At 46.1% G+C, this 25,027-nt stretch overlaps 1 protein-coding gene across 3 annotated transcripts in view; it reads right to left on the bottom strand.

The window, feature by feature from the left end:
- Positions 1–3,319: 3,319 nt before the first annotated feature.
- Positions 3,320–25,027, bottom strand: part of LOC110490874 (SH2/SH3 adapter protein Nck1) — a 64,971-nt gene continuing 43,263 nt past the window's right edge. For all 3 annotated transcript variants that reach the window (XM_036945644.2, XM_036945643.2, XM_036945645.2), the window contains 2 exons: positions 6,589–7,352; positions 3,320–3,678 (listed from right to left, as the gene is read on the bottom strand). In XM_036945644.2, the coding sequence (XP_036801539.2) occupies positions 3,478–3,678; positions 6,589–7,352 (965 nt within the window). In that variant the 3' untranslated portion in view covers positions 3,320–3,477. The remainder of the gene's footprint in view (positions 3,679–6,588; positions 7,353–25,027) is intronic.

The raw sequence follows: 25,027 nt of genomic DNA, 5'->3' as shown, positions 1-25,027 counted from the left end.
TTACACTGTATCTTAGTCATCCATATGTTTAACTAGGCAAGTCAGTTAAGAACAAATTCTTATTGTCAATGACAGTCTAGGAACAGTGGGTTAACTGCCTGTTCAGGGGCAGAACGACAGATTTTTACCTTGTCAGCTCGGGAATTCGAACCAGCAACATTTCGGTTACAAGTCCAACTCTCTAAACACTAAGCTACATGTGACCAATACAATTAGATTAGAGCTCGAGTTTAAGGTCACTTGATTATCTAGCATTAAACATTTTCAATTGACAGAGATATAGATCAACATGTTATTCAAGTCTCCATAGGAAAAGTGATCTGTTTGGATGGAAGAGGAAGTTTTGAGAAGAGATGGGTTGGAACAGAAATCAGTTCAACATCTCTACCAGATCAGTACGTACATGCAAAGCTGTAATCAGATAACACACTGCTATGACAGGCTAGAGGGAAGCGTGGGGGGGGGGGGGGGACAGACGGGTTGGTACTAAGACAGTAGGTGTTGAATAGCCTGGTACCAGATCTGTTAGTGCCGTCTGACAGGGTGGTACTAAGCAAAAGACAAGCAGAAACACTGTAGCCTTCAGAAGTTAAAGGAGAAGAGAATACACCAAAAGCAACCATCTACTTGGGGGAAGCTATTGTGAAGAAGGGAGGATTCCTGGGTGTTGTACAAGAGTTGTCTTGTTTGGAACGCACACACGACCCCATATACTATATTTATTTCTCTCTCGGAGTGTGAAGTCACAAGCTCTGCTGGTCGGCTACTGCATAGCAACCTAGCGGTGCCCAAAGAAAGCCCTGTTGTTCCCTAGAAAGCGTCAATTACCATCGCCAGCAATTTTTTTTGGATAATTAACCATTGTGACTACATTTGTTGTCACACAGGACAAAGTGCTAAAACAGACCAATCATTGGCTGGCAAGCTACTAGCTACTTTCCCCATGACACTTTGCTAGTTACGGCCACTTTCCCCATGATCCTTTGCTAGTTACGGCCACTTTCCCCATGATCCTTTGCTAGTTACGGCCACTTTCCCCATGATCCTTTGCTAGTTACGGCCGCTTTCCCCATGATCCTTTGCTAGTTACGGCCACCTTCCCCATGATCCTTTGCTAGTTACGGCCACCTTCCCCATGATCCTTTGCTAGTTACGGCCACCTTCCCCATGATCCTTTGCTAGTTACAGCCACCTTCCCCATGATCCATAGCTATTTCTTGGTGCCATTCATCAATACAATATGTTGTGCTTAAAAATCAAATATTTCCGCCTTCATGCTCCTTTAGGCGTTTCCAAGGGAATACGTGAGCGCGATCACTCTCTACTGGTTTTAATGAGAGCATTGTGTTTGGTACAAATCATTCCTTAAGTTCTAGACCTCAGCTGAATCTGGTAATGAATGGTGTTGCTGTTGAACAAGTTGAGGAGACTAAAATACTTGGTGTTACCTTAGATTGTAAACTGTCATGGTCAAAACACAGATTTAATGGTTGTAAAGATGGGGAGAGGTCTGTCTGTAATGAAGAGATGTTCTGCTTTTTTGATCTTGCTTATTGTCCAGTCGTGTGGCCGAGTGCTGCAAGGAAAGGCCTAGTTAAACTGCAGCTGGCCCAGAACAGAGCGGCACCTCTTGCTCTTCATTGTAATCAGAGGGCTGACATAAATACTATGCATGCCAGTCTCTCTTGGCTAAGAGTTGAGGAGAGACTGACTGCATCAGTACTTTTTTATAAGAAACATTGTGGGAAAAATCCCAAATTGTTTGCATAGTCAACTTACACACAGCAATGACACACACACTTATGCCACCAGGGGTCTTTTCAGTCCCCAAATCCAGAACAAATTCCAAAAAGAGTACAGTATTATATAGAGCCCTCTCATATCTCATATTGCTCAAATAAACAGCAAACCTGGTTTCAAAATACAGATAAAGCAACACCTAACAACTCCTCTCCTCTAATGGACCCAGATAGGTTGTGTGTGTATTGATATGTTTTAATTGATGTAGTTCTGTCCTTGAGCTGTTCGTGTCTATTAACGTTCTGTAATGTTTGTGTGGAACCCAGGAAGAGATGTCTAGGGGACGAGATGTCTAGGAGACGAGATGTCTAACATTCTGGATCCCCAACAAAAGGCCTTATAGCCGCGGGAGGAAGGGACTGGGGGAGGAAGGGACTGCAGCGGGAGGAAGGGACTGCAGCGGGAGGAAGGGACTGCAGGGGGGGGAAGGGACTGCAGCGGGAGGAAGGGACTGCAGCGGGAGGAAGGGACTGCAGGGGGGGGAAGGGACTGCAGCGGGAGGAAGGGACTGCAGCGGGAGGAAGGGACTGCAGCGGGAGGAAGGGACTGCAGCGGGAGGAAGGGACTGCAGCATCCGCTGATAAATCTACAAAATATGTATACTTATTTAACTAGGTCTTTATTATTAATCACTTGGCAGCCCCCCCCCCCCCCAAATTGGCACCCCCCCAATACAAAACATTGCTCGCTGGTGACTGGTCGTTATTGGGTATGTTCGGGTTGAATAAAAAAACATCACATTTTAAAAAATAAAACTATATATATATATTATTCACAACTAAACGTATACTGAAAAAAATATTAAAACGCAACATGCAACAATTTCAAAGATTTTACTGAGTTACAGTTTATGAGAAAATCAAGTCAATTGGAAAAATATGAGGCCCTAATCTATGGATTTCACATGATTTGGCCAGAGCGGGCCGGGGCACAGCCATGGGTGGAGACACCGGATATGGGCTAGTGTGGTTACACTCTAAAACTACATTGGAGGTGGATTTGGTAGCAACTATCTTACAACGGCTCTGGTGGACATTACTGCAGTCAGCATGCCACGCTCCCTTAAAACTTGAGACATCTGTGGCATTGTGTTGTTTGACAAAACTGCACATTTTAGAGTGACCTTTTATTGTCCCCCAGCACAAGGTGCACCTGTGTAAGGCCATGCTTCTTGATATACCACACCTGTCAGGTGGATAGACTATCTTGGCAACGAAATGCTGGGATGTGGGATGTGCACCAAAGTTGAGAGAAATTAGCATTTTGTGTGTATGGAATATTTTTAGGGGATCTTTTATTTCAGCTCATCAGCACTTTACATGTTGCGTTTATATTTTTGTTCAGTGTAGATTTAGTAGATGGCATAATGACCTAGAAGACATAAACACATGATCCACCTACAGGTCTGACAGAATCCAGAATGTCCTTTTCCCTCCCCTCTCCACTCCTCCTTCTCTCTCATCCTCCCCTTCTTCTCTCTCTTCTTCTCTCTCTTCTTCTCTCTCTTCTTCTCTCTCTTCTTCTCTCTCTTCTTCTCTCTCTTCTTCTCTCTCTCCTCCTCCCCTTTCTTCTTGCACACAGCTCCTGGCACATAAGTAGTCCTAGCGATGTGAAGTCTCTGTGAGTGTATGTACTGTTTGTTTCCCTCTGTGTGTGAGTGTGTTTAAGAGTGTGTGATCAAGAGGCAGCCAGGGCCTTAACCAGGTAGAGCTTGTCTCCCTGCTCGCTGGTGAAGATGGGAGCCTTCTTGTAGTGATCCACCAAGTCCTCCAGAGAACTGAACTTCCTCTGGCCAATGCAGTACAAACCATCCTTCAACTGAACCTTGAAATGCTTGTTCTTCCCCTGGGCCTTCAGAGAGATGGAGAAATCATTGGGCTGGAGAGAGAGAGGGAGACAGAGAAAGGTCAATACAGGCTGTAAACTGAGCAGACAGTAAACACTATTAATCTCATGACAGATTCTACAACTTGTGACTGTAGGGCATTTTCATCTAAAAGAGGACCAATCAGCACCAACAGTTTCAAGTTGAAACGCTAACAGGTTCCTCCTCGGCAAGGCAGGGCTGAGAGCTACGCCACCGTTTATAACTATAAGTATAATATAAGAAATCAATGATGTCCAGCTCAGGGCTCCAGCAGTGCATTTGGTTTGTTAACTTGCTAGCCAAGTGGCTAGATGTCAAGATAAAGCTCATTGGTTACAACAGAGACTAATATATATATATATATATATATATATATACATACAGTGCCTTGCGAAAGTATTCGGCCCCCTTGAACTTGCGACCTTTTGCCACATTTCAGGCTTCAAACATAAAGATATAAAACTGTATTTTTTTGTGAAGAATCAACAACAAGTGGGACACAATCATGAAGTGGAACGACATTTATTGGATATTTCAAACTTTTTAACAAATCAAAAACTGAAAAATTGGGCTGTTATAGCAGCGGGGGGGGGGGGGGGGGGGGGCGGCAACTCCATATTAAAGCCTTCCCAGAAGAGAGGAGGTTGTTATAGCAGCAAAGGGGGGGACCAACTCCATATTAAAGCCTTCCCAGAAGAGAGGAGGTTGTTATAGCAGCAAAGGGGGGGACCAACTCCATATTAAAGCCTTCCCAGAAGAGAGGAGGCTGTTATAGCAGCAGAGGGACCAACTCCATATTAATGCCTTCCCAGAAGAGAGGAGGCTGTTATAGCAGCAAAGGGGGACCAACTCCATATTAAAGCCTTCCCAGAAGAGTGGAGGCTGTTATAGCAGCAATGTTCCATCATCTAGTGGAAAGCCTTCCCAGAAGAGAGGAGGCTGTTATAGCAGCAAAGGGGGACCAACTCCATATTAAAGCCTTCCCAGAAGAGAGGAGGCTGTTATAGCAGCAGAGGGACCAACTCCATGTTAAAGCCTTCCCAGAAGAGAGGAGGTTGTTATAGCAGCAAAGGGGGACCAACTCCATATTAAAGCCTTCCCAGAAGAGAGGAGGCTGTATAGAGTGTATAGACCACCGCCTGTATAGACCACCGTCTGTATAGACCACCGCCTGTATAGACCGTACAGACCACCGCCTGTACAGACCACCGCCTGTACAGACCACCGCCTGTACAGACCACCGCCTGTATAGACTGTATAGACCACCGTCTGTATAGACCACCGCCTGTACAGACCACCGCCTGTACAGACCACCGCCTGTACAGACCACCGCCTGTATAGACCACCGCCTGTATAGACTGTATAGACCACCGTCTGTATAGACCACCGTCTGTATAGACTGTACAGACCACCGTCTGTATAGACCGTACAGACCACCGCCTGTACAGACCACCGCCTGTACAGACCACCGCCTGTACAGACCGTATAGACCACCGCAGACAAAAGTGAACAGCATGCAGTGAGCAGCATGCAGACAAAACAGGCTTTTAGCAAGATTTCAAATACAATCACAGGTTGGAAAGCAAATGGTTCCTGCTGAAAAGAAAAGCCTAGTTTGACTGCAGGCTGCCATGTCATCAACTTCCAAATGGGCCCATTGAGGGAACAGCATTGTTTCACTAAGTAAAACAAGAGACAGGCTTCTGGCACGAGGACATTGACCATCGCCAGTCAGTGAGGCGAGATGCATATCAGTGGTTGAGTCAGTGAAACTGGAATGCTTCTTTAGGACTATAATTTCTCCTCATATATTGTACAATATGTCTCCTCCACACACCTATTGATGGATTCAAGACAGGGTCGTTTTTATTGATCTCAGATTCTCAGTGTCTAAATAGCCCGTCATTGATCATTTTCGCAGTATCAAAAAAAACTCTGCTAAAGTCTACAGTCACGCTTGTCCTCCCTGTCTAAATAAAGACACCTTGGTCTCGGCATTGACTCCCTGTCTAGATAAAGACACCTTGGTCTCGGCATTGACTCCCTGTCTAAATAAAGACACCTTGGTCTCGGCATTGACTCCCTGTCTAAATAAAGACACCTCGGGCTCGGCATTGACTCCCTGTCTAAATAAAGACACCTCGGTCTCGGCATTGACTCCCTGTCTAAATAAAGACACCTCGGTCTCGGCATTGACTCCCTGTCTAAATAAAGACACCTTGGTCTCGGCATTGACTCCCTGTCTAAATAAAGACACTACGCCATGGTCAAGCCAATTGGCACACCAGTTCTATAATGAGATAGGCAAGAGAGCAGAAAACAGACACCCAGGCTAGGCTATCGTGGTTGTAATAAAGTATAGAAAACAGACTGGCACCCAGGCTAGGCTAATAGTCACAGCTAAAGATGTCTCTATGACTTGGCGGAAATCCATGTCAGAGTTCGGGATGGTGGTACACACCGATGACCTAGTCTCTGATGAGGAAGTCTAAAACCCTGGGCTATATATGAAGGTCAGAACTCACCGATGACCTAGTCTCTGATGAGGAAGACTAAAACCCTGGGCTATATATGAAGGTCAGGACTCACCGATGACCTAGTCTCTGATGAGGAAGACTCCCTAACTTAGAAACGTCTAAAACCCTGGGCTATATATGAAGGTCAGGACTCACCGATGACCTAGTCTCTGATGAGGAAGACTCCCTAAATTATAAACGTCTAAAACCCTGTGCTATATATGAAGGTCAGGACTCACCGATGACCTAGTCTCTGATGAGGAAGACTCCCTAAATTATAAACGTCTAAAACCCTGGGCTATATATGAAGGTCAGGACTCACCGATGACCTAGTCTCTGATGAGGAAGTCTCCCTAAATTAGAAATGTCTAAAACCCTGGGCTATATATGAAGGTCAGGACTCACCGATGACTCAGAGTCTCTGATGAGGAAGTCTCCCTCCACTCCTCTCTGGTTGAGAGCCACCTCTGCCTGATGACGCGTCACCTTGCCATAGTACCACGGCTTCCCAGCAAACCGCCCCACCGTGGCTGGAGAGATGTAGTCACAGTCGGGCGTGGGCGGCCCCGCGGGGCCCGGTGAGGCATTCTGGGCAGTGGAGTCCTGCTGGGGAGGTAGCACATTGACGTAGTTCTTAGGCACTAGTCCCAGCTGTCCATCTGCTTTACGGCACTTCCACCACTCAGGGTCGTTGTCTGGTTTCTCTACCACCTCCATCACCTCTCCCTTCTCAAAGTTCAGCTCCTCGTCGTTCCCCGAGCTGAAAGGGTACAGCGCCTGCACCGTGTGGAGTCTCCGGTTCCCGTTAGACACACTGTGAACCACTGCTGCTAGCTTCTCAGTCAGTGACCCTATTGGGTCCCCAAAACTGTCACCCCCTCCTCCCCCCGCTGTCCCATCTGCGTCCTCCGTCACGTAGTTGGAAGGGAACCATCCAGAACAGCCCTGGTACCCCCCACGCCACCAGCCATCGCTACACTTCTCCATGACGATGACGCGTGTACCCTTAACCAATGAGAGCTCGTCCTCACGCTCGGCGGTGTAGCTGAACTTGACGAGCGCCGGCAGGTTGAGGTCGTAAAGGCGCTCGCCATTGTCAGAGCACATGTCGGCGTCGGCGTTCGAGGCCGTATCACGCATTCCCGTTTTCCGCTTCACCTTCCCGATGCCTGTTGGGAAACACCAGGAGAGGTTGTCATAGTTACTGAGAGGGTATTCAGACAGTTATATTATGGTCTGTTAGGACAGGGAGCGATGCACCATGAGATCTTATAAAAAAGGGTGAAACTTGTGTGTGTGTGATCATAGCTAATATAATAATAAATAATATATGGCATTTAAGAAGACCCTTTTATCCAAAGCGACTTGGGGTGGCCCAAGCGGGAAACAAACCCACAATCCTGCCGTTGCAAACACTCTACCAAGTGAGTCACACATAAACACAGTAGTAAATACGTACTACCATCATCACCAGCAGTGGAGGAAAAACTACCCAATTGTCATACTTGAGTAAACGTAAAGATACCTTAATATAGAAAACGACTGAAGTAAAAGTGAAAGTCACCCAGTAAAAAAATACTTGAATAAAAGTCCAAAAGTATTTGGTTTTAAATATACGTAAGTATCAAAAATAAATGGAATTGCCCAAATATACTTAAGAATCAAAAGTGAAAGTTTAAATGATTTCAAATTTCTTATAAGACTTGAGTGGCTGGAGTCTGACATTTTCTAGGGCATTCCTTTGACACCGCCTGGTATAGAGGTGATGCAGCTGTAGACATTTTCTAGGGCCTTCCTTTGACACCGCCTGGTATAGAGGTGATGCAGCTGTAGACATTTTCTAGGGCATTCCTTTGACACCGCCTGGTATAGAGGTGATGCAGCTATAGACATTTTCTAGGGCCTTCCTTTGACACCGCCTGGTATAGAGGTGATGCAGCTATAGACATTTTCTGGGGCCTTCCTTTGACACCGCCTGGTATAGAGGTGATGCAGCTGTAGACATTTTCTAGGGCATTCCCATGACACCGCCTGGTATAGAGATGATGCAGCTGTAGACTCTTTTGAGGATCTGAGAGCCCATGACAAATCTTTTAAGCCTTCTGCAGGGGAAGAGTCATTGTTGTGCCCTCTTCACGACTATGTTGGTGGTTGTGGACCATGATAGATCTTTAGCGATGTGGACAGCGAGGGACTTGAAGTTCTCGACCCACTCCACTACAGCCTTGTCGATGTGAATGGGTTGTGTTCGGCCCTGTAGTCCACAATCAGCTCCTTTGTCTTGCTAACATTGAGGGAGAGGTTGATGTCCTGGCACCACATGGTCAGGTCTCATACCTCTACCCTATAGGCGGTCTCATCTTTGTCGGTGATCAGGCCTACCACTGTCATGTCATCAGCAAACGTAACCTTTTTGGGATAGGGGGCAGCATTTTCACTTTTGTAGGAATAGCGTGCCCAGAGTGAACTGCCTCCTACTCTGTCCCAAATGCTAATATATGCATAGTATTAGTAGTATTGGATATAAAACACTCTGAAGTTTCTAAAACTGTTTGAATGATGTCTGTGAGTATAACAGAACTCATATGGCAGGCAAAAAACCGGAGAAAAATCCAACCAGGAAGTGGGACATCTGAGGTTTGTAGTTTTTCAAAGGTTGGCCTACCGAACACACAGTGGGATATGGATAAAGTTGCACCTTCCTATGGCTTCCACTAGATGTCAACCGTCTTTAGAAACTTGAATGAGGATTCTACTATAAAGGAGGGGCTCATGAGACCTGTTTGAGTCAGTGGTCTGGCAGAGTGTCTCAGGCTCGTGACACGCGCCCCCGACAGAGTTACCTCTCGTTCAAGAGCTTTTCTTCAGACATAGGAATTCTCCGGTTGGAACATTATTGATGTTTTATGTTAAAAACATCCTAAAGATTGATTCCATACATCGTTTGACTTGTTTCTACGACCTGTAACGGAACTTTGAGTTTTTGTCTGGACGAAGAGCTCGCGCCTCATGAAGATTAATTAGTGGGCTGAACACGCTAACAACAAGTGGCTATTTGGACATAAATGGATTTTATGGAACTTAATGGAACAAATCAGTCATTTATTGTCAAACTGGGTTTCCTGGGAGTGCATTCTGATGAAGATCATCAAAGGTAAGTGAATATTTATAGTGTTATTTCTAACTTCTGTTGTCTCCAAAATGGCGGATATTTCTCTGGCTGGATTGGGCTCTGAGCGCCATTCACAGATTATGCCTTTTCCGTTTTTTAAAAATCTGACACAGCGGTTGCATTAAGGAGAAGTCTATCTTTAGTTATGTGAATAACCCTTGTATCTTTCATCAATGTTTATTTTGAGTATTTCTGCAAAATTGCCGGATGTTTTGGAATCAAAACATTACTGCACGCAAGGCGCCAATCTAAACTGAGATTTTTGGATATAAATATGCACATTATCGAACAAAACATACATGTATTGTGTAACATGATGTCCTATGAGTGTCATCTGATGAAGATCATCAAATGTTAGTGATTCATTTTATCTCTAGTTATGCTTTTTGTGACTCCCATCTTTGGCTGGAAAAATGGCTGTGTTTTTTGAGACCGACTGGTCTGTGAAGGAGTGAGGAGGTCTCCTTGGAAACAGGGTGAACCAGAGACCGTCTGGTCTGTGAAGGAGTGAGGAGGTCTCCTTGGTAACAGGGTGAACCAGAGACCGTCTGGTCTGTGAAGGAGTGAGGAGATCTCCTCGGTAACAGGGGGAACCAGAGACCGTCTGGTCTGTGAAGGAGTGTCCTTGGTAACAGGGTGAACCAGAGACCGTCTGGTCTGTGAAGGAGTGAGGAGGTCTCCTTGGTAACAGGGTGAACCAGAGACCGTCTGGTCTGTGAAGGAGTGTCCTTGGTAACAGGGTGAACCAGAGACCGTCTGGTCTGTGAAGGAGTGTCCTTGGTAACAGGGTGAACCAGAGACCGTCTGGTCTGTGAAGGAGTGAGGAGGTCTGCGGTTACATCTCAAATAACACCCTATTCTCTACATAGTGCACTACTGTTTACAAGGGCCCATAGGTAATAGGGTGCTATTTAGGCCACAGTCTGAGCCGGCTAGTCTATATTACCCCTTCAGGCTGTTGTTGAGCAACCCAGCCAGACAGACAGCAAGCCGACAGACAGGGAGACAACCGACAGGCAGAGACAGCTGACAGACAGACAGCCATCTGACAGACAGCCAGACCCAGCCAGACAGACAGCAAGCAGACAGACGGAGAGACAACCGACAGACAGAGACAGCTGACAGACAGACAGCCAGCCAGCTGACAGACAGCCAGTCCCATGGTAGTTTGATGAGCCAGCAGAACTAAGGCCAGGCAGGTAGACCCCATCATTAGACTCCACATGGAGAGAGCCACAACACAGTGAGAAAAAAAACAACAGGTCAGTACAGGCCCTGAGAACAGACCCTGTTAACTCAAAATTAAAAAGTCAAAAGTAAAGTCATAAGGCCGTACTAGACAAAAAGCTATCCTCTATAAGGCCGTACTAGACTCCTAGACAAAAAGCTATCCTCTATAAGGCCGTACTAGACTCCTAGACAAAAAGCTACCCTCTATAAGGCAATTACTAGACTCCTAGACAAAAAGCTACCCTCTATAAGGCAATTACTAGACTCCTAGACAAAGAGCTACCAGTCTTTAAACTGATAACCAGTCTTTAGGGAGACCACATGGAGAAGCTGATGGACAATGCTACCAAATACTAATGGAGTGTATGTAAACTTCTGACTCCACTGGGAATGTGATGAAAGAAATAAAAAGCTGAAATAAATAATTCTCTACTATTATATTATGACATTTCACATTCTTAAAATAAAGTGGTGATCCAAACTGACAGGGAATTTTTACTAGGATTAAATGTCAGTAAAGGTTAAAAAAAACTGAGTTTAAATGTATTTGGATAAGGTGTATGTAAACTTCAGACTTCAACTGAATAGAACTAGAGAGGAGACAGTAGTGTTATCACACTGGGCATCAAGGGAATTTATTTTTTCCTCCACTATTCAAAACAACAACTTTGCATTAAAATAGCATGAGGCCCGAGACTGATCACTTTGTTTACCCGGCTGGCATCCCCCACCATCCCACCCACCCACCCGCACCCCCGGTAATATCAGCTAGTCATGGTGGTCTATGGTAGTCGGTATCCTCTGGAGTGATAGGAGGATGACACTGGACTAAGATAAGAGGTGGTATTCTAGGGCATCTGGTGTGTCTGTCGTGATGTCAACGTGTCTGAGCTTGTCAGGGCTGTGCTGTTAGGCAATTGTTCCAGTCCTAATAGTAGTAGTCATGTATAAGCCTGGTTGTGTAAAATGAGAGGCCCGCCTGTCCTGATCTAAAATGGTATACATTCATTCATCAAAGTACTCTACACATCTCAGGAAGCAACAATAACACCAATGTATGGGACTGTGCGATAGATCAGGAGAAACTTGCACATTGTGCTTGCCAGTTTCACTTAATTTAGCTAACGTATCGGCCTCACGTCCTTCGTCAGAGCTACCACTGAGCTCTCTAAACCACTCCAACATATACACCTTAAAACCTTCTACAGTCACTAGGGCTGACCCCATTTTGCAGAATGGTCCATTGTTTGGTCAATAGGCTGTTGGCCGACCGAGATTTCTTTAGTCGAGCAGTAGCAAAAAAAAAGATCTATATTTCCTGGTGTACAAGACACCGGTCTGATTGGCGCCTGTCTATTGTGAAGGCCGTGGGGATGGTCATCACTAAGACATGTCCTACTGTAATTAGTTATACTACGTAAGAACAATGGTGCAGCACTAATAAACATACAGTTGAAGATCAGATCTGCAGAATATAGATACAGTTGAAGATATAGATCAGATCTACAGAATATAGATACAGTTGAAGATCTAGATCAGATCTACAGAATATAGATACAGTTGAAGATCTAGATCAGATCTACAGAATATAGATACAGTTGAAGATCTAGATCAGATCTACAGAATATAGATACAGTTGAAGATATAGATCAGATCTACATACTGTACATACAGTTGAAGTTGGAAGTTTACATCCACTTAGGTTGGAGTCATTAAAACTTGTTTGTCAACCACTCCGCAACTTTCTTGTTGACAAACTATAGTCTTGGCAAGTTGGTTGGGACATCTACTTTGTGCATGACACAAGTCATTTTTCCAACAATTGTTTACAGACAGATTATTTCACTGTATCACAATTCCAGTGGGTCAGAAGTTTACATACACTAAGTTGACTGTGCCCTGGGGCGGCAGGGTAGCCTAGTGGTTAGAGCATTGGGCTAGTAACCGGAAGGTTGCAAGTTCAAATCCCCGAGCTGACAAGGTACAAATCTGTCGTTCTGCCCCTGAACAGGCAGTTAACCCACTGTTCCTAGGCCGTCATTGAAAATAAGAATTTGTTCTTAACTGATAAATAAAATAAAAACAGCTTAGAAAATTCCAGAAAATGATGTCATGGCTTCTGATAGGCTAATTGACGTCAATTGGAGGTGTACCTGTGGATGTAATTCAAGGCCTACCTTCAAACTCAGTGCCTCTTTGCTTGACATCATGGGAAAATCAAAACAAATCAGCCAAGACCTCAGAAAAAAAATAATTGTAGACCGACAAGTCTGGTTCATCCTTGGGAGCAATTTCCAAACGCCTGAAGGTACCACGTTCAACTGTACAAACTACAGTACGAAGTATAAACACCATGGGACCACGCAACCGTCATAAAATGTCCTCTGGTCTGATGAAACAAAAATAGAACTGTTTGGCCATAATGACCAGCGTTATGTCGGGAGGAAAAAGGGGGATGCTTGCATGCCGGAGAACACCATCCCAACCGTGAGGCACGGGGGTGGCAGCATCATGTTGTGGGGGTGCTTTGCTGCAGGAGGGACTGGTGCACTTCACAAAATAGATGACATCATGAAGGAGGGAAAATAGGTGGATATATTGAAGCAACATCTAAAGTCAAGTTAAAGCTTGGTCGCAAATGGGTCTTCCAAATGGACAATGACCCCAAGCATACTTCCAGTTGTGGCTAAATGGCTTAAGGACAACAAAGTCAAGGTATTGGAGTGGCCATCACAAAGCCTCGACCTCAATCACATAGAACATTTGTGGGCAGAACTGAAAAAGCGTTTGCGAGCAAGGAGGCCTACAAACCTGACTCAGTTACACCATCTCTGTCAGGAGGAATGGGCCAAAATTCACCCAACTTATTGTGGGAAGCTTGTGGAAGGCTACCCAAAACGTTTGACCCAAGTTAAACAATTTAAAGGCAATGCTACCAAATACTAATTGAGTGTATGTAAACTTCTCACACTGGGAATGTGATGAAAGAATGAATAGCTGAAATAAATCACTATTATTCTGACATTTCACATTCTTAAAATAAAGTGGTGATCCTAACTGACCTAAAACAGGGAATCTTTACTAGGATTAAATGTCAGGAATTGTGAAAAACAAAGTTTAAATGTATTTGGCTAAGGTGTTTGTAAACTTCCAACTTCAACTGTAATATTATTTAAAAAAATGTTTTCTCCGACGTTGGATAGCAGTCCCTGTCCACAGTTCTGAAACATCAGTGCGCGGTTGAATTGCCGTCTTTTTCTAGACCGTGTTGCTATGTGCATAATAGCAAAAGTAACCAGCATATTGGTGTTGAGAACAATGTGGCCGAGGCAGCAGCAGAGGGAGGAGGTGAGGAAACAGCCCTTGCCTTATTGTCTAAGAAAAGTGAGGAGAGGAAACACTGAGCGGTGGTCATTGAGGAAGGAAGCCAATGCCTCTTCCTCCTGTCGCCCAACCTTCTCGTGTCCCTCCGCCTGTCCCCCCTCCTCCTCCTCCTGTCCCTCCTCTTCCTGTCCCTCCTCTTCCCCTTCCTCTAATGGTCAATAAGTGCTAGAAATACATTTGACAGAGATTACAGCTGTGAGTCTTTTTGGGAACATCTCCAAGAGATTTCCACACCTGGATTGTGAAACATTCTTGCTCTGTCTGGTTTGTTGTTTATATTTTCTAGAAAGCCATTTGCAATAGATTTAACCAGATTTCAGTTAAAACTGTAACTCTGCCACTCAGGAACATTCACGGTTTTCTTGGTAAGATACTCCAGTATATATTTGGCCTTGTGTTGTAGGTGATTGTCCTGCTGAAAGGTGAATTTGTCTCCCAGTGTCTGTTGGAAAGCAGACTGAACCTGGTTTTCCTCTAGGATATTGCCTGTGCTTAGCTCTACTTGTTTCCTTTTATCCTGAAAAACTCACCATGCTTTGCTGAAGACAAGTATACCTATGACATGATACAGCCACCACAATGCTTGAAAATATGGAAAGCCGTACTCAGTGATGTGTTAGATTTGCACCACTGTAATTTAGGTTAGTATTACTGAGTAGCTACAACGTTGTTAATACATTCTCGGTTCTCTCCTATCACAGCCATTAAAACGATATTAAAATCCCCATTAGTTTCATGCTGAAATCCCTCAGCAGTTTCCTTCCTCTGGCAACTGAGTTAGGATTCCTGTTTCGCCCAATTTTTCAGTTTTTGATTTGTTAAAAAAGTTTGAAATATCCAATAAATGTCATTCCACTTCATGATTGTGTCCCACTTGTTGTTGATTCTTCACAAAAAAAATACAGTTTTATTTATTTATGTTTGAAGCCTGAAATGTGGCAAAAGGTCTCAAAGTTCAAGGGGGCCGAATACTTTCGCAAGGCACTGTATCAACTTGTCTAAGGGTTATCCCAGAGAGACTTCTCCTAGGGTTATATCAACTTGTCTAAGGGTTATCCCAGAGAGACTTCTCCTAGGGTTATATCAACTTGTCTAAGGGTTATCCCAGAGAGACTTCTCCTAGGGTTATATCAACTTGTCTAAGGGTTATCCCAGAGAGACTTCTCCTAGGGTTGTATCAACTTGTCTAAGGGTTATCCTATAGAGAGACTTCTCCTAGGGTTATATAAACTTGTCTAAGGGTTATCCCAGAGAGACTTCTCCTAGGGTTGTATCAACTTGTCTAAGGGTTATCCCAGAGAGACTTCTCCTAGGGTTATATCAACTTGTCTAAGGGTTATCCCAGAGAGACTTCTCCTAGGGTTGTATCAACTTGTCTAAGGGTTATCCTATAGAGAGACTTCTCCTAGGGTTATATCAACTTGTCTAAGGGTTATCCCAGAGAGACTTCTCCTAGGGTTATATCAACTTGTCTAAGGGTTATCCCAGAGAGACTTCTCCTAGGGTTATATCAACTTGTCTAAGGGTTATCCCAGAGAGACTTCTCCTAGGGTTATATCAACTTGTCTAAGGGTTATCCCATAGAGAGACTTCTCCTAGGGTTATATCAACTTGTCCAAGGGTTAGTATATAGAGAGACTTCTCCTAGGGTTATATCAACTTGTCCAAGGGTTAGTATATAGAGAGACTTCTCCTAGGGTTATATCAACTTGTCCAAGGGTTAGTATATAGAGAGACTTCTCCTAGGGTTATATCAACTTGTCTAAGGGTTAGCCCATAGAGAAACTTCTCCTAGGGTTATATCAACTTGTCTAAGGGTTAGCCCATAGAGAGACTTCTTCTAGGGTTATATCAACTTGTCTAAAGGTTAGCCCAGAGAGAGACGTATCCTAGAGTTATATCAACTTGTCTAAGGGTTATCCCATAGAGAGACGTATCCTAGAGTTATATCAACTTGTCTAAGGGTTATCCCATAGAGAGACTTCTCCTAGGGTTATATCAACTTGTCTAAGGGTTATCCCAGAGAGACTTCTCCTAGGGTTATATCAACTTGTCTAAGGGTTATCCCAGAGAGAGACTTCTCCTAGGGTTATATCAACATGTCTAAGGGTTATCCCATAGAGAGACTTCTCCTAGGGTTATATCAACTTGTCTAAGGGTTATCCTATAGAGAGACTTCTCCTAGGGTTATATCAACTTGTCTAAGGGTTATCCTATAGAGAGACTTCTCCTAGGGTTATATCAACTTGTCTAAGGGTTATCCTATAGAGAGACTTCTCCTAGGGTTATATCAACTTGTCTAAGGGTTATCCTATAGAGAGACTTCTCCTAGGGTTATATCAACTTGTCTAAGGGTTATCCTATAGAGAGACTTCTCCTAGGGTTATATCAACTTGTCTAAGGGTTATCCTATAGAGAGACTTCTCCTAGGGTTATATCAACTTGTCTAAGGGTTATCCCAGAGAGACTTCTCCTAGGGTTATATCAACTTGTCTAAGGGTTATCCCATAGAGAGACTTCTCCTAGGGTTATATCAACTTGTCTAAGGGTTATCCTATAGAGAGACTTCTCCTAGGGTTATATCAACTTGTCTAAGGGTTATCCCAGAGAGACTTCTCCTAGGGTTATATCAACATGTCTAAGGGTTATCCCATAGAGACTTCTCCTAGGGTTATATAAACTTGTCTAAGGGTTATCCCAGAGAGACTTCTCCTAGGGTTATATCAACTTGTCTAAGGGTTATCCCAGAGAGACTTCTCCTAGGGTTATATCAACTTGTCTAAGGGTTATCCCAGAGAGACTTCTCCTAGGGTTATATAAACTTGTCTAAGGGTTATCCCAGAGAGACTTCTCCTAGGGTTATATCAACTTGTCTAAGGGTTATCCCAGAGAGACTTCTCCTAGGGTTATATCAACTTGTCTAAGGGTTATCCCAGAGAGACTTCTCCTAGGGTTATATCAACTTGTCTAAGGGTTATCCCAGAGAGACTTCTCCTAGGGTTATATCAACCTGTCTAAGGGTTATCCCAGAGAGACTTCTCCTAGGGTTATATCAACTTGTCTAAGGGTTATCCCAGAGAGACTTCTCCTAGGGTTATATCATCTTGTCTAAGGGTTATCCCAGAGAGACTTCTCCTAGGGTTATATCAACCTGTCTAAGGGTTATCCCAGAGAGACTTCTCCTAGGGTTATAGACTAATGCAGTAGTTGTGATCTATCCAGCAGACCATTTTTATATATTTTTTATTTATCTAGGTCAGTTAAGAACAAATTCTTATTTACAATGACGGCCTACCAGGGAACAGTGGGTTAACTGCCTTGTTCAGGGGCAGAACCTTGTCAGCTCGGGGATTCGATCCAGCAACCTTTCGGGAACTGTCCCAACGCCCTAACCACTAGGCTACCTGCCGCCCCAAATGGTGGTGTGGATATTTCCTTTGTCTGTCTATCAGGTTTATGGAGCTAGCTGTTCTTCAACAGGCCCGGCCATCTGCCTCCCCCTCACTTCCTGTTGCTGCTCCTCGGGAGAAATGTGTCTCAAATTAGAGCTTCCGCTCCCTCGCTGAGGAGGCCAAGGCAGGAAACAGAAAGGGAGGGAGGGAGGGAATGAGGGAGGGAATGAGGGAGGGAATGAGGGAGGGAATAAGGGAGGGAATGAGGGAGGGAATAAGGGAGGGAGGGAGGGAGGGAATGAGGGAGGGATAAGGGAGGGAGGGAATGAGGGAAGGAATGAGGGAAGGAATGAGGGAAGGAAGGAGGGAAGGAAGGAGGGAAGGAAGGAGGGAAGGAAGGAGGGAAGGAGGGAAGGAGGGAAGGAAGGAAGGAAGGAAGGAAGGTTATTTGGTATTTTACTAGGATCCCATTAGCTGTTGCAAAAAGCAGAAGCTACTCTTCCTGGGGTCTACACAGAACAGCTCAAGGACAGAACTAAACAAAAACAATTAAAGGCATCACCCTGTCCAGACCCACCTGTTACACCCCCATCAACTAAATCACCCTGTCCAGACCCACCTGTTACACCCCCATCAACTACATCACCCTGTCCAGACCCACCTGTTAAGCCCCCCATCAACTACATCACCTTGTCCAGACCCACCTGTTACACCCCCATCAACTAAATCACCCTGTCCAGACCCACCTGTTACACCCCCATCAACTAAATCACCCTGTTCAGACCCACCTGTTAAGCCCCCCATCAACTACATCACCCTGTCCAGACCCACCTGTTACACCCCCCATCAACTACATCACCCTGTCTAGACCCACCTGTTTACACCCCCATCAACTACATCACCCTGTCCAGACCCACCTGTTTACACCCCCATCAACTACATCACCCTGTCCAGACCCACCTGTTACACCCCCATCAACTACATCACCCTGTCCAGACCCACCTGTTACACCCCCATCAACTACATCACCCTGTCCAGACCCACCTGTTTACACCCCCATCAACTACATCACCCTGTCCAGACCCACTTGTTACACCCCCATCAACTACATCACCCTGTCCAGACCCACCTGTTACACCCCATCAACTACATCACCCTGTCCAGACCCACCTGTTACACCCCCCATCAACTACATCACCCTGTCCAGACCCACCTGTTTACACCCCCATCAACTACATCACCCTGTCCAGACCCACCTGTTTACACCCCCATCAACTACATCACTCTGTCCAGACCCACCTGTTACACCCACATCAACTACATCACCCTGTCCAGACCCACCTGTTTACACCCCCATCAACTACATCACTCTTTCCTGACCCACCTGTTACACCCCCATTTTCATCAACTACATCACCCTGTCCAGACCCACCTGTTACACCCCCATCAACTACATCACCCTGTCCAGACCCACCTGTTACACCCCCATCAACTACATCACCTTGTCCAGGCCCACCTGTTACACCCCCATCAACTACATCACCCTGTCCAGACCCACCTGTTACACCCCCATCAACTACATCACCTTGTCCAGACCCACCTGTTACACCCCCATCAACTACATCACCTTGTCCAGACCCACCTGTTACACCCCCATCAACTACATCACCCTGTCCAGACCCACCTGTTTACACCCCCATCAACTACATCACTCTGTCCAGACCCACCTGTTACACCCCCATCTTCATCAACTACATCACTCTGTCCAGAACCACCTGTTACACCCCCATCAACTACATCACTCTGTCCAGACCAACCTGCTCACACCCCCATCAACTACATCACTCTGTCCAGACCCACCTGTTTACACTCCCATCAACTACATCAGTCTTTTCAGACCCACCTGTTACACCCCCAGAAAGATATGACAGATGGCTGAGTCTATAGCCACTCCTACCATCCTCAGTAGCTTTCCATCTAAGTGGTCAATGCCAGGAGGTTTGTCATTATTGATCGATAACACCTCTCCCACACTAACTTTATGAAATACCAAAATCGCAATGCTTATCTTTCATTATTAGTTATTTTATGCATGAATATGATGGCTCACTGTTTGTTGTTGGCATTTCCTGCCTAAGTTTGACCACTTTACTAATGAAGTAATCATTAAAATAATGGGCAACATCAAATGGTTTTGTGATGAATGAGCCATCTGATTCAATGGAAGAGTTAAATCATTCATACATGGTAATTTATCTTGGTTTCATAATACAATCTTTTTTTGTTCAGTTTAAGTCTCATCATTTCTCAATTTACAGTAAGTCAACCAATCAGACTTATTCACCAAATCGTCTGCCTCGTACCTCTACAGCTTTTAAATTCCTCATCAATACACAGGGCCTTAACAGTTATAACATACAGTTTAATAGGTGCTGGAATATAATAACACAATTCATATATAATAATTCAATACCTGGAAGAATCAACATCATGGACGTATCAACTGCAGCGTCTGAATGTTCCTCATCAGACCAAGAAACAGAAAGGGACAAGGAGAGGGTGAGGAGAACAGAAAGGGACAAGGAGAGGGAGAGGAGAACAGAAAGGGACAAGGAGAGGGAGAGGAGAACAGAAAGGGACACAGAGGGAGAGGAGAACAGAAAGGGACACGGAGAGGGAGAGGAGAACAGAAAGGGACAAGGAGAGGGAGAGGAGAACAGAAAGGGACAAGGAGAGGGAGAGGAGAACAGAAAGGGACAAGGAGGGGAGAGGAGAACAGAAAGGGACACGGAGAGGGAGAGGAGAACAGAAAGGGACAAGGAGGGGGAGAGGAGAACAGAAAGGGATACAGAGAGGGAGAGGAGAACAGAAAGGGACAAGGAGAGGGAGAGGAGAACAGAAAGGGACAAGGAGGGGGAGAGGAGAACAGAAAGGGACAAGGAGAGGGAGAGGAGAACAGAAAGGGACAAGGAGAGGGAGAGGAGAACAGAAAGGGACAAGGAGAGGGAGAGGAGAATAGAAAGGGACAAGGAGAGGGAGAGGAGAACAGAAAGGGACAAGGAGGGGGAGAGGAGAACAGAAAGGGACAAGGAGGGGGAGAGGAGAACAGAAAGGGACAAGGAGAGGGAGAGGAGAACAGAAAGGGACAAGGAGAGGGAGAGGAGAACAGAAAGGGATACAGAGAGGGAGAGGAGAACAGAAAGGGACAAGGAGAGGGAGAGGAGAACAGAAAGGGATACAGAGAGGGAGAGGAGAACAGAAAGGGACAAGGAGGGGGAGAGGAGAACAGAAAGGGACAAGGAGGGGGAGAGGAGAACAGAAAGGGACAAGGAGAGGGAGAGGAGAACAGAAAGGGACAAGGAGAGGGAGAGGAGAACAGAAAGGGATACAGAGAGGGAGAGGAGAACAGAAAGGGACACAGAGGGAGAGGAGAACAGAAAGGGACAAGGAGGGGGAGAGGAGAACAGAAAGGGACAAGGAGAGGGAGAGGAGAACAGAAAGGGACTAGGAGAGGGAGAGGAGAATAGAAAGGGACAAGGAGAGGGAGAGGAGAACAGAAAGGGACACGGAGGGGGAGAGGAGAACAGAAAGGGACAAGGAGGGGGAGAGGAGAACAGAAAGGGACAAGGAGAGGGAGAGGAGAACAGAAAGGGACAAGGAGAGGGAGAGGAGAATAGAAAGGGACAAGGAGAGGGAGAGGAGAACAGAAAGGGACAAGGAGAGGGAGAGGAGAACAGAAAGGGATACAGAGAGGGAGAGGAGAACAGAAAGGGACAAGGAGAGGGAGAGGAGAACAGAAAGGGACAAGGAGAGGGAGAGGAGAACAGAAAGGGACACGGAGGGGGAGAGGAGAACAGAAAGGGACAAGGAGGGGGAGAGGAGAACAGAAAGGGACAAGGAGGGGGAGAGGAGAACAGAAAGGGACAAGGAGAGGGAGAGGAGAACAGAAAGGGACAAGGAGAGGGAGAGGAGAATAGAAAGGGACAAGGAGAGGGAGAGGAGAACAGAAAGGGACAAGGAGAGGGAGAGGAGAACAGAAAGGGATACAGAGAGGGAGAGGAGAACAGAAAGGGACAAGGAGAGGGAGAGGAGAACAGAAAGGGACAAGGAGAGGGAGAGGAGAACAGAAAGGGACAAGGAGAGGGAGAGGAGAACAGAAAGGGACAAGGAGAGGGAGAGGAGAACAGAAAGGGACAAGGAGAGGGAGAGGAGAACAGAAAGGGACAAGGAGAGGGAGAGGAGAACAGAAAGGGACACGGAGAGGGAGAGGAGAACAGAAAGGGACAAGGAGAGGGAGAGGAGAATAGAAAGGGACAAGGAGAGGGAGAGGAGAACAGAAAGGGACAAGGAGGGGGAGAGGAGAACAGAAAGGGACAAGGAGAGGGAGAGGAGAACAGAAATGGACAAGGAGGGGGAGAGGAGAATAGAAAGGGACAAGGAGGGGGAGAGGAGAACAGAAAGGGACAAGGAGGGGGAGAGGAGAACAGAAAGGGATACGGAGAGGGAGAGGAGAACAGAAAGGGACAAGGAGAGGGAGAGGAGAACAGAAAGGGACAAGGAGAGGGAGAGGAGAACAGAAAGGGACAAGGAGGGGGAGAGGAGAACAGAAAGGGACACGGAGAGGGAGAGGAGAACAGAAAGGGACAAGGAGGGGGAGAGGAGAACAGAAAGGGACAAGGAGGGGGAGAGGAGAATAGAAAGGGACAAGGAGAGGGAGAGGAGAACAGAAAGGGACACGGAGAGGGAGAGGAGAACAGAAAGGGACAAGGAGAGGGAGAGGAGAACAGAAAGGGACAAGGAGGGGGAGAGGAGAATAGAAAGGGACAAGGAGAGGGAGAGGAGAACAGAAAGGGACAAGGAGGGGGAGAGGAGAATAGAAAGGGACAAGGAGAGGGAGAGGAGAACAGAAAGGGATACAGAGAGGGAGAGGAGAACAGAAAGGGACAAGGAGGGGGAGAGGAGAACAGAAAGGGATACAGAGAGGGAGAGGAGAACAGAAAGGGACAAGGAGAGGGAGAGGAGAACAGAAAGGGACAAGGAGGGGGAGAGGAGAACAGAAAGGGATACAGAGAGGGAGAGGAGAACAGAAAGGGACAAGGAGAGGGAGAGGAGAACAGAAAGGGACACGGAGAGGGAGAGGAGAATAGAAAGGGACAAGGAGGGGGAGAGGAGAACAGAAAGGGACAAGGAGGGGGAGAGGAGAACAGAAAGGGACAAGGAGAGGGAGAGGAGAACAGAAAGGGACAAGGAGAGGGAGAGGAGAACAGAAAGGGACAAGGAGAGGGAGAGGAGAACAGAAAGGGACAAGGAGAGGGAGAGGAGAACAGAAAGGGACAAGGAGGGGAGAGGAGAACAGAAAGGGACACGGAGAGGGAGAGGAGAACAGAAAGGGACAAGGAGGGGGAGAGGAGAACAGAAAGGGATACAGAGAGGGAGAGGAGAACAGAAAGGGACAAGGAGAGGGAGAGGAGAACAGAAAGGGACAAGGAGAGGGAGAGGAGAACAGAAAGGGACAAGGAGGGGGAGAGGAGAACAGAAAGGGACAAGGAGGGGGTAGGGAGAGGAAACAGAAAGGGACAAGGAGGGGGTAGGGAGAGGAAACAGAAAGGGACAAGGAGGGGGTAGGGAGAGGAGAACAGAAAGGGACAAGGAGGGGGTAGGGAGAGGAAACAGAAAGGGAGAAGGAGGCGAGTACAGGAAACAGAAAGGGAGAAGGAGGCGAGTACAGGAAACAGAAAGGGAGAAGGAGGTGAGTACAGGAAACAGAAAGGGAGAAGGAGGTGAGTACAGGAAACAGAAAGGGAGAAAGAGGTGAGTACAGGAAACAGAAAGGGAGAAGGAGGTGAGTACAGGAAACAGAAAGGGAGAAGGAGGTGAGTACAGGAAACAGAAAGGGAGAAGGAGGTGAGTACAGGAAACAGAAAGGGAGAAAGGGGGTGAGTACAGGAAACAGAAAGGGAGAAAGGGGGTGAGTACAGGAAACAGAAAGGGAGAAAGGGGGTGAGTACAGGAAACAGAGAGAGTACCAGGCTCCTAGTGATTGTAACGTTTAACCACGTAAAAGTTCAGATAGTTTAGTTAGCAGGTATGTAAGGTTTTAAAGAGCTCCTCTCATCAACAATCTAGCCTGTATCTTTACCACAACTAGGCCCAACCAGCGTGATCTCTCTCTCTCACACCACAGAGAGAGGAGGCAGAGCAGTCATTACTCTACAGTAAAGTGTGTGATTACTAAACCGCCAGGCCTTTTGAAGAAGAATCGTAGCAGTGAGGAGGGGAGGGTAAAGAGAGGGGAGGGGTAAAGAAGTATCTCTGTAATCACATTCTTGTTCCTGATAACTGGCTGAGGAGGAGATACCCTTGAATCATCAATCGACACAGCGGGAGGGCTGACCCACTAACCAGAGCCCCTCCAAGTGGGGACCCTCCCTGGGCTACAGGGGAGTCAGACGACTAGCCCCCCTTAAATGACATGTACTCTACAGACTGAAACCAGCTAGACTTGTTTACTGCTTAGTCATCTTTCCAAATACTCTTCAGTTCCAAAACATGGATAAGAACCTAGAATGGATTATTATCCAGCAGCACTATAGACCACAAGACTACAGCCCACTATAGACCACAAGACTACAGCCCACAAGACATGTACATGTAGACCACAAGACTACTGCCCACTATAGACTACAATACTACTGCCCACTATAGACTACAATACTACTGCCCACTATAGACTACAATACTACAGCCCACTTTAGACTACTAGACTAGTGCCCACTATAGACTAGTGCCCACTATAGACTAGTGCCCACTATAGACTACAATACTACAGCCCACTTTAGACTACTAGACTAGTGCCCACTATAGACTAGTGCCCACTATAGACTAGTGCCCACTATAGACTAGTGCCCACTATAGACTAGTGCCCACTATAGACTAGTGCCCACTATAGACTAGTGCCCACTATAGACTAGTGCCCACTCCAGCGTAGAAAACTACAGCCCACTCCAGCGTAGAAAACTACAGCCCACTCCAGCGTAGAAAACTACAGCCCACTCCAGCATAGAAAACTACAGCCCACTCCAGCATAGAAAACTACAGCCCACTCCAGCATAGAAAACTACAGCCCACTCCAGCATAGAAAACTACAGCCCACTCCAGCATAGAAAACTACAGCCCACTCCAGCATAGAAAACTACAGCCCACTCCAGCATAGAAAACTACAGCCCACTCCAGCATAGAAAACTACAGCCCACTCCAGCATAGAAAACTACAGCCCACTCCAGCATAGAAAACTACTGCCCACTCCAGCATAGAAAACTACTGCCCACTCCAGCATAGAAAACTACAGCCCACTCCAGCATAGAAAACTACAGCCCACTCCAGCGTAGTAGGATTACAGAGGGTCGTGTGTGTGTGTGTGTGTGTGTTAGGCAGCAATCCCAGGCTTTAGCATCGGGCTTTAGCATCGGGCTTTAGCATCGGGCTTTAGCATCGGGCTTTAGCATCACATCCGCCCCGTTTCACCAGCTCGGTTTAAACACACAGACAGCACCAACTAACTAACACACAACATCGCTGTTCTTACATTGTGTAAAACTCCCGAAACCAGACAGAAATCAGAGAGAGGAAGAAGGAAATAACTGACAACCCCTCCAAACTCTGGGAG

Source organism: Oncorhynchus mykiss, chromosome 15, assembly GCF_057628025.1.
Source record: "Oncorhynchus mykiss isolate SJ-2025 chromosome 15, ASM5762802v1, whole genome shotgun sequence".
In the NCBI taxonomy this organism is placed as follows: Eukaryota; Metazoa; Chordata; class Actinopteri; order Salmoniformes; family Salmonidae; genus Oncorhynchus; species Oncorhynchus mykiss.
The sequence above is the reverse complement of the archived record's forward strand: the minus strand, read 5'-3'. Positions and strand labels throughout refer to the sequence as shown.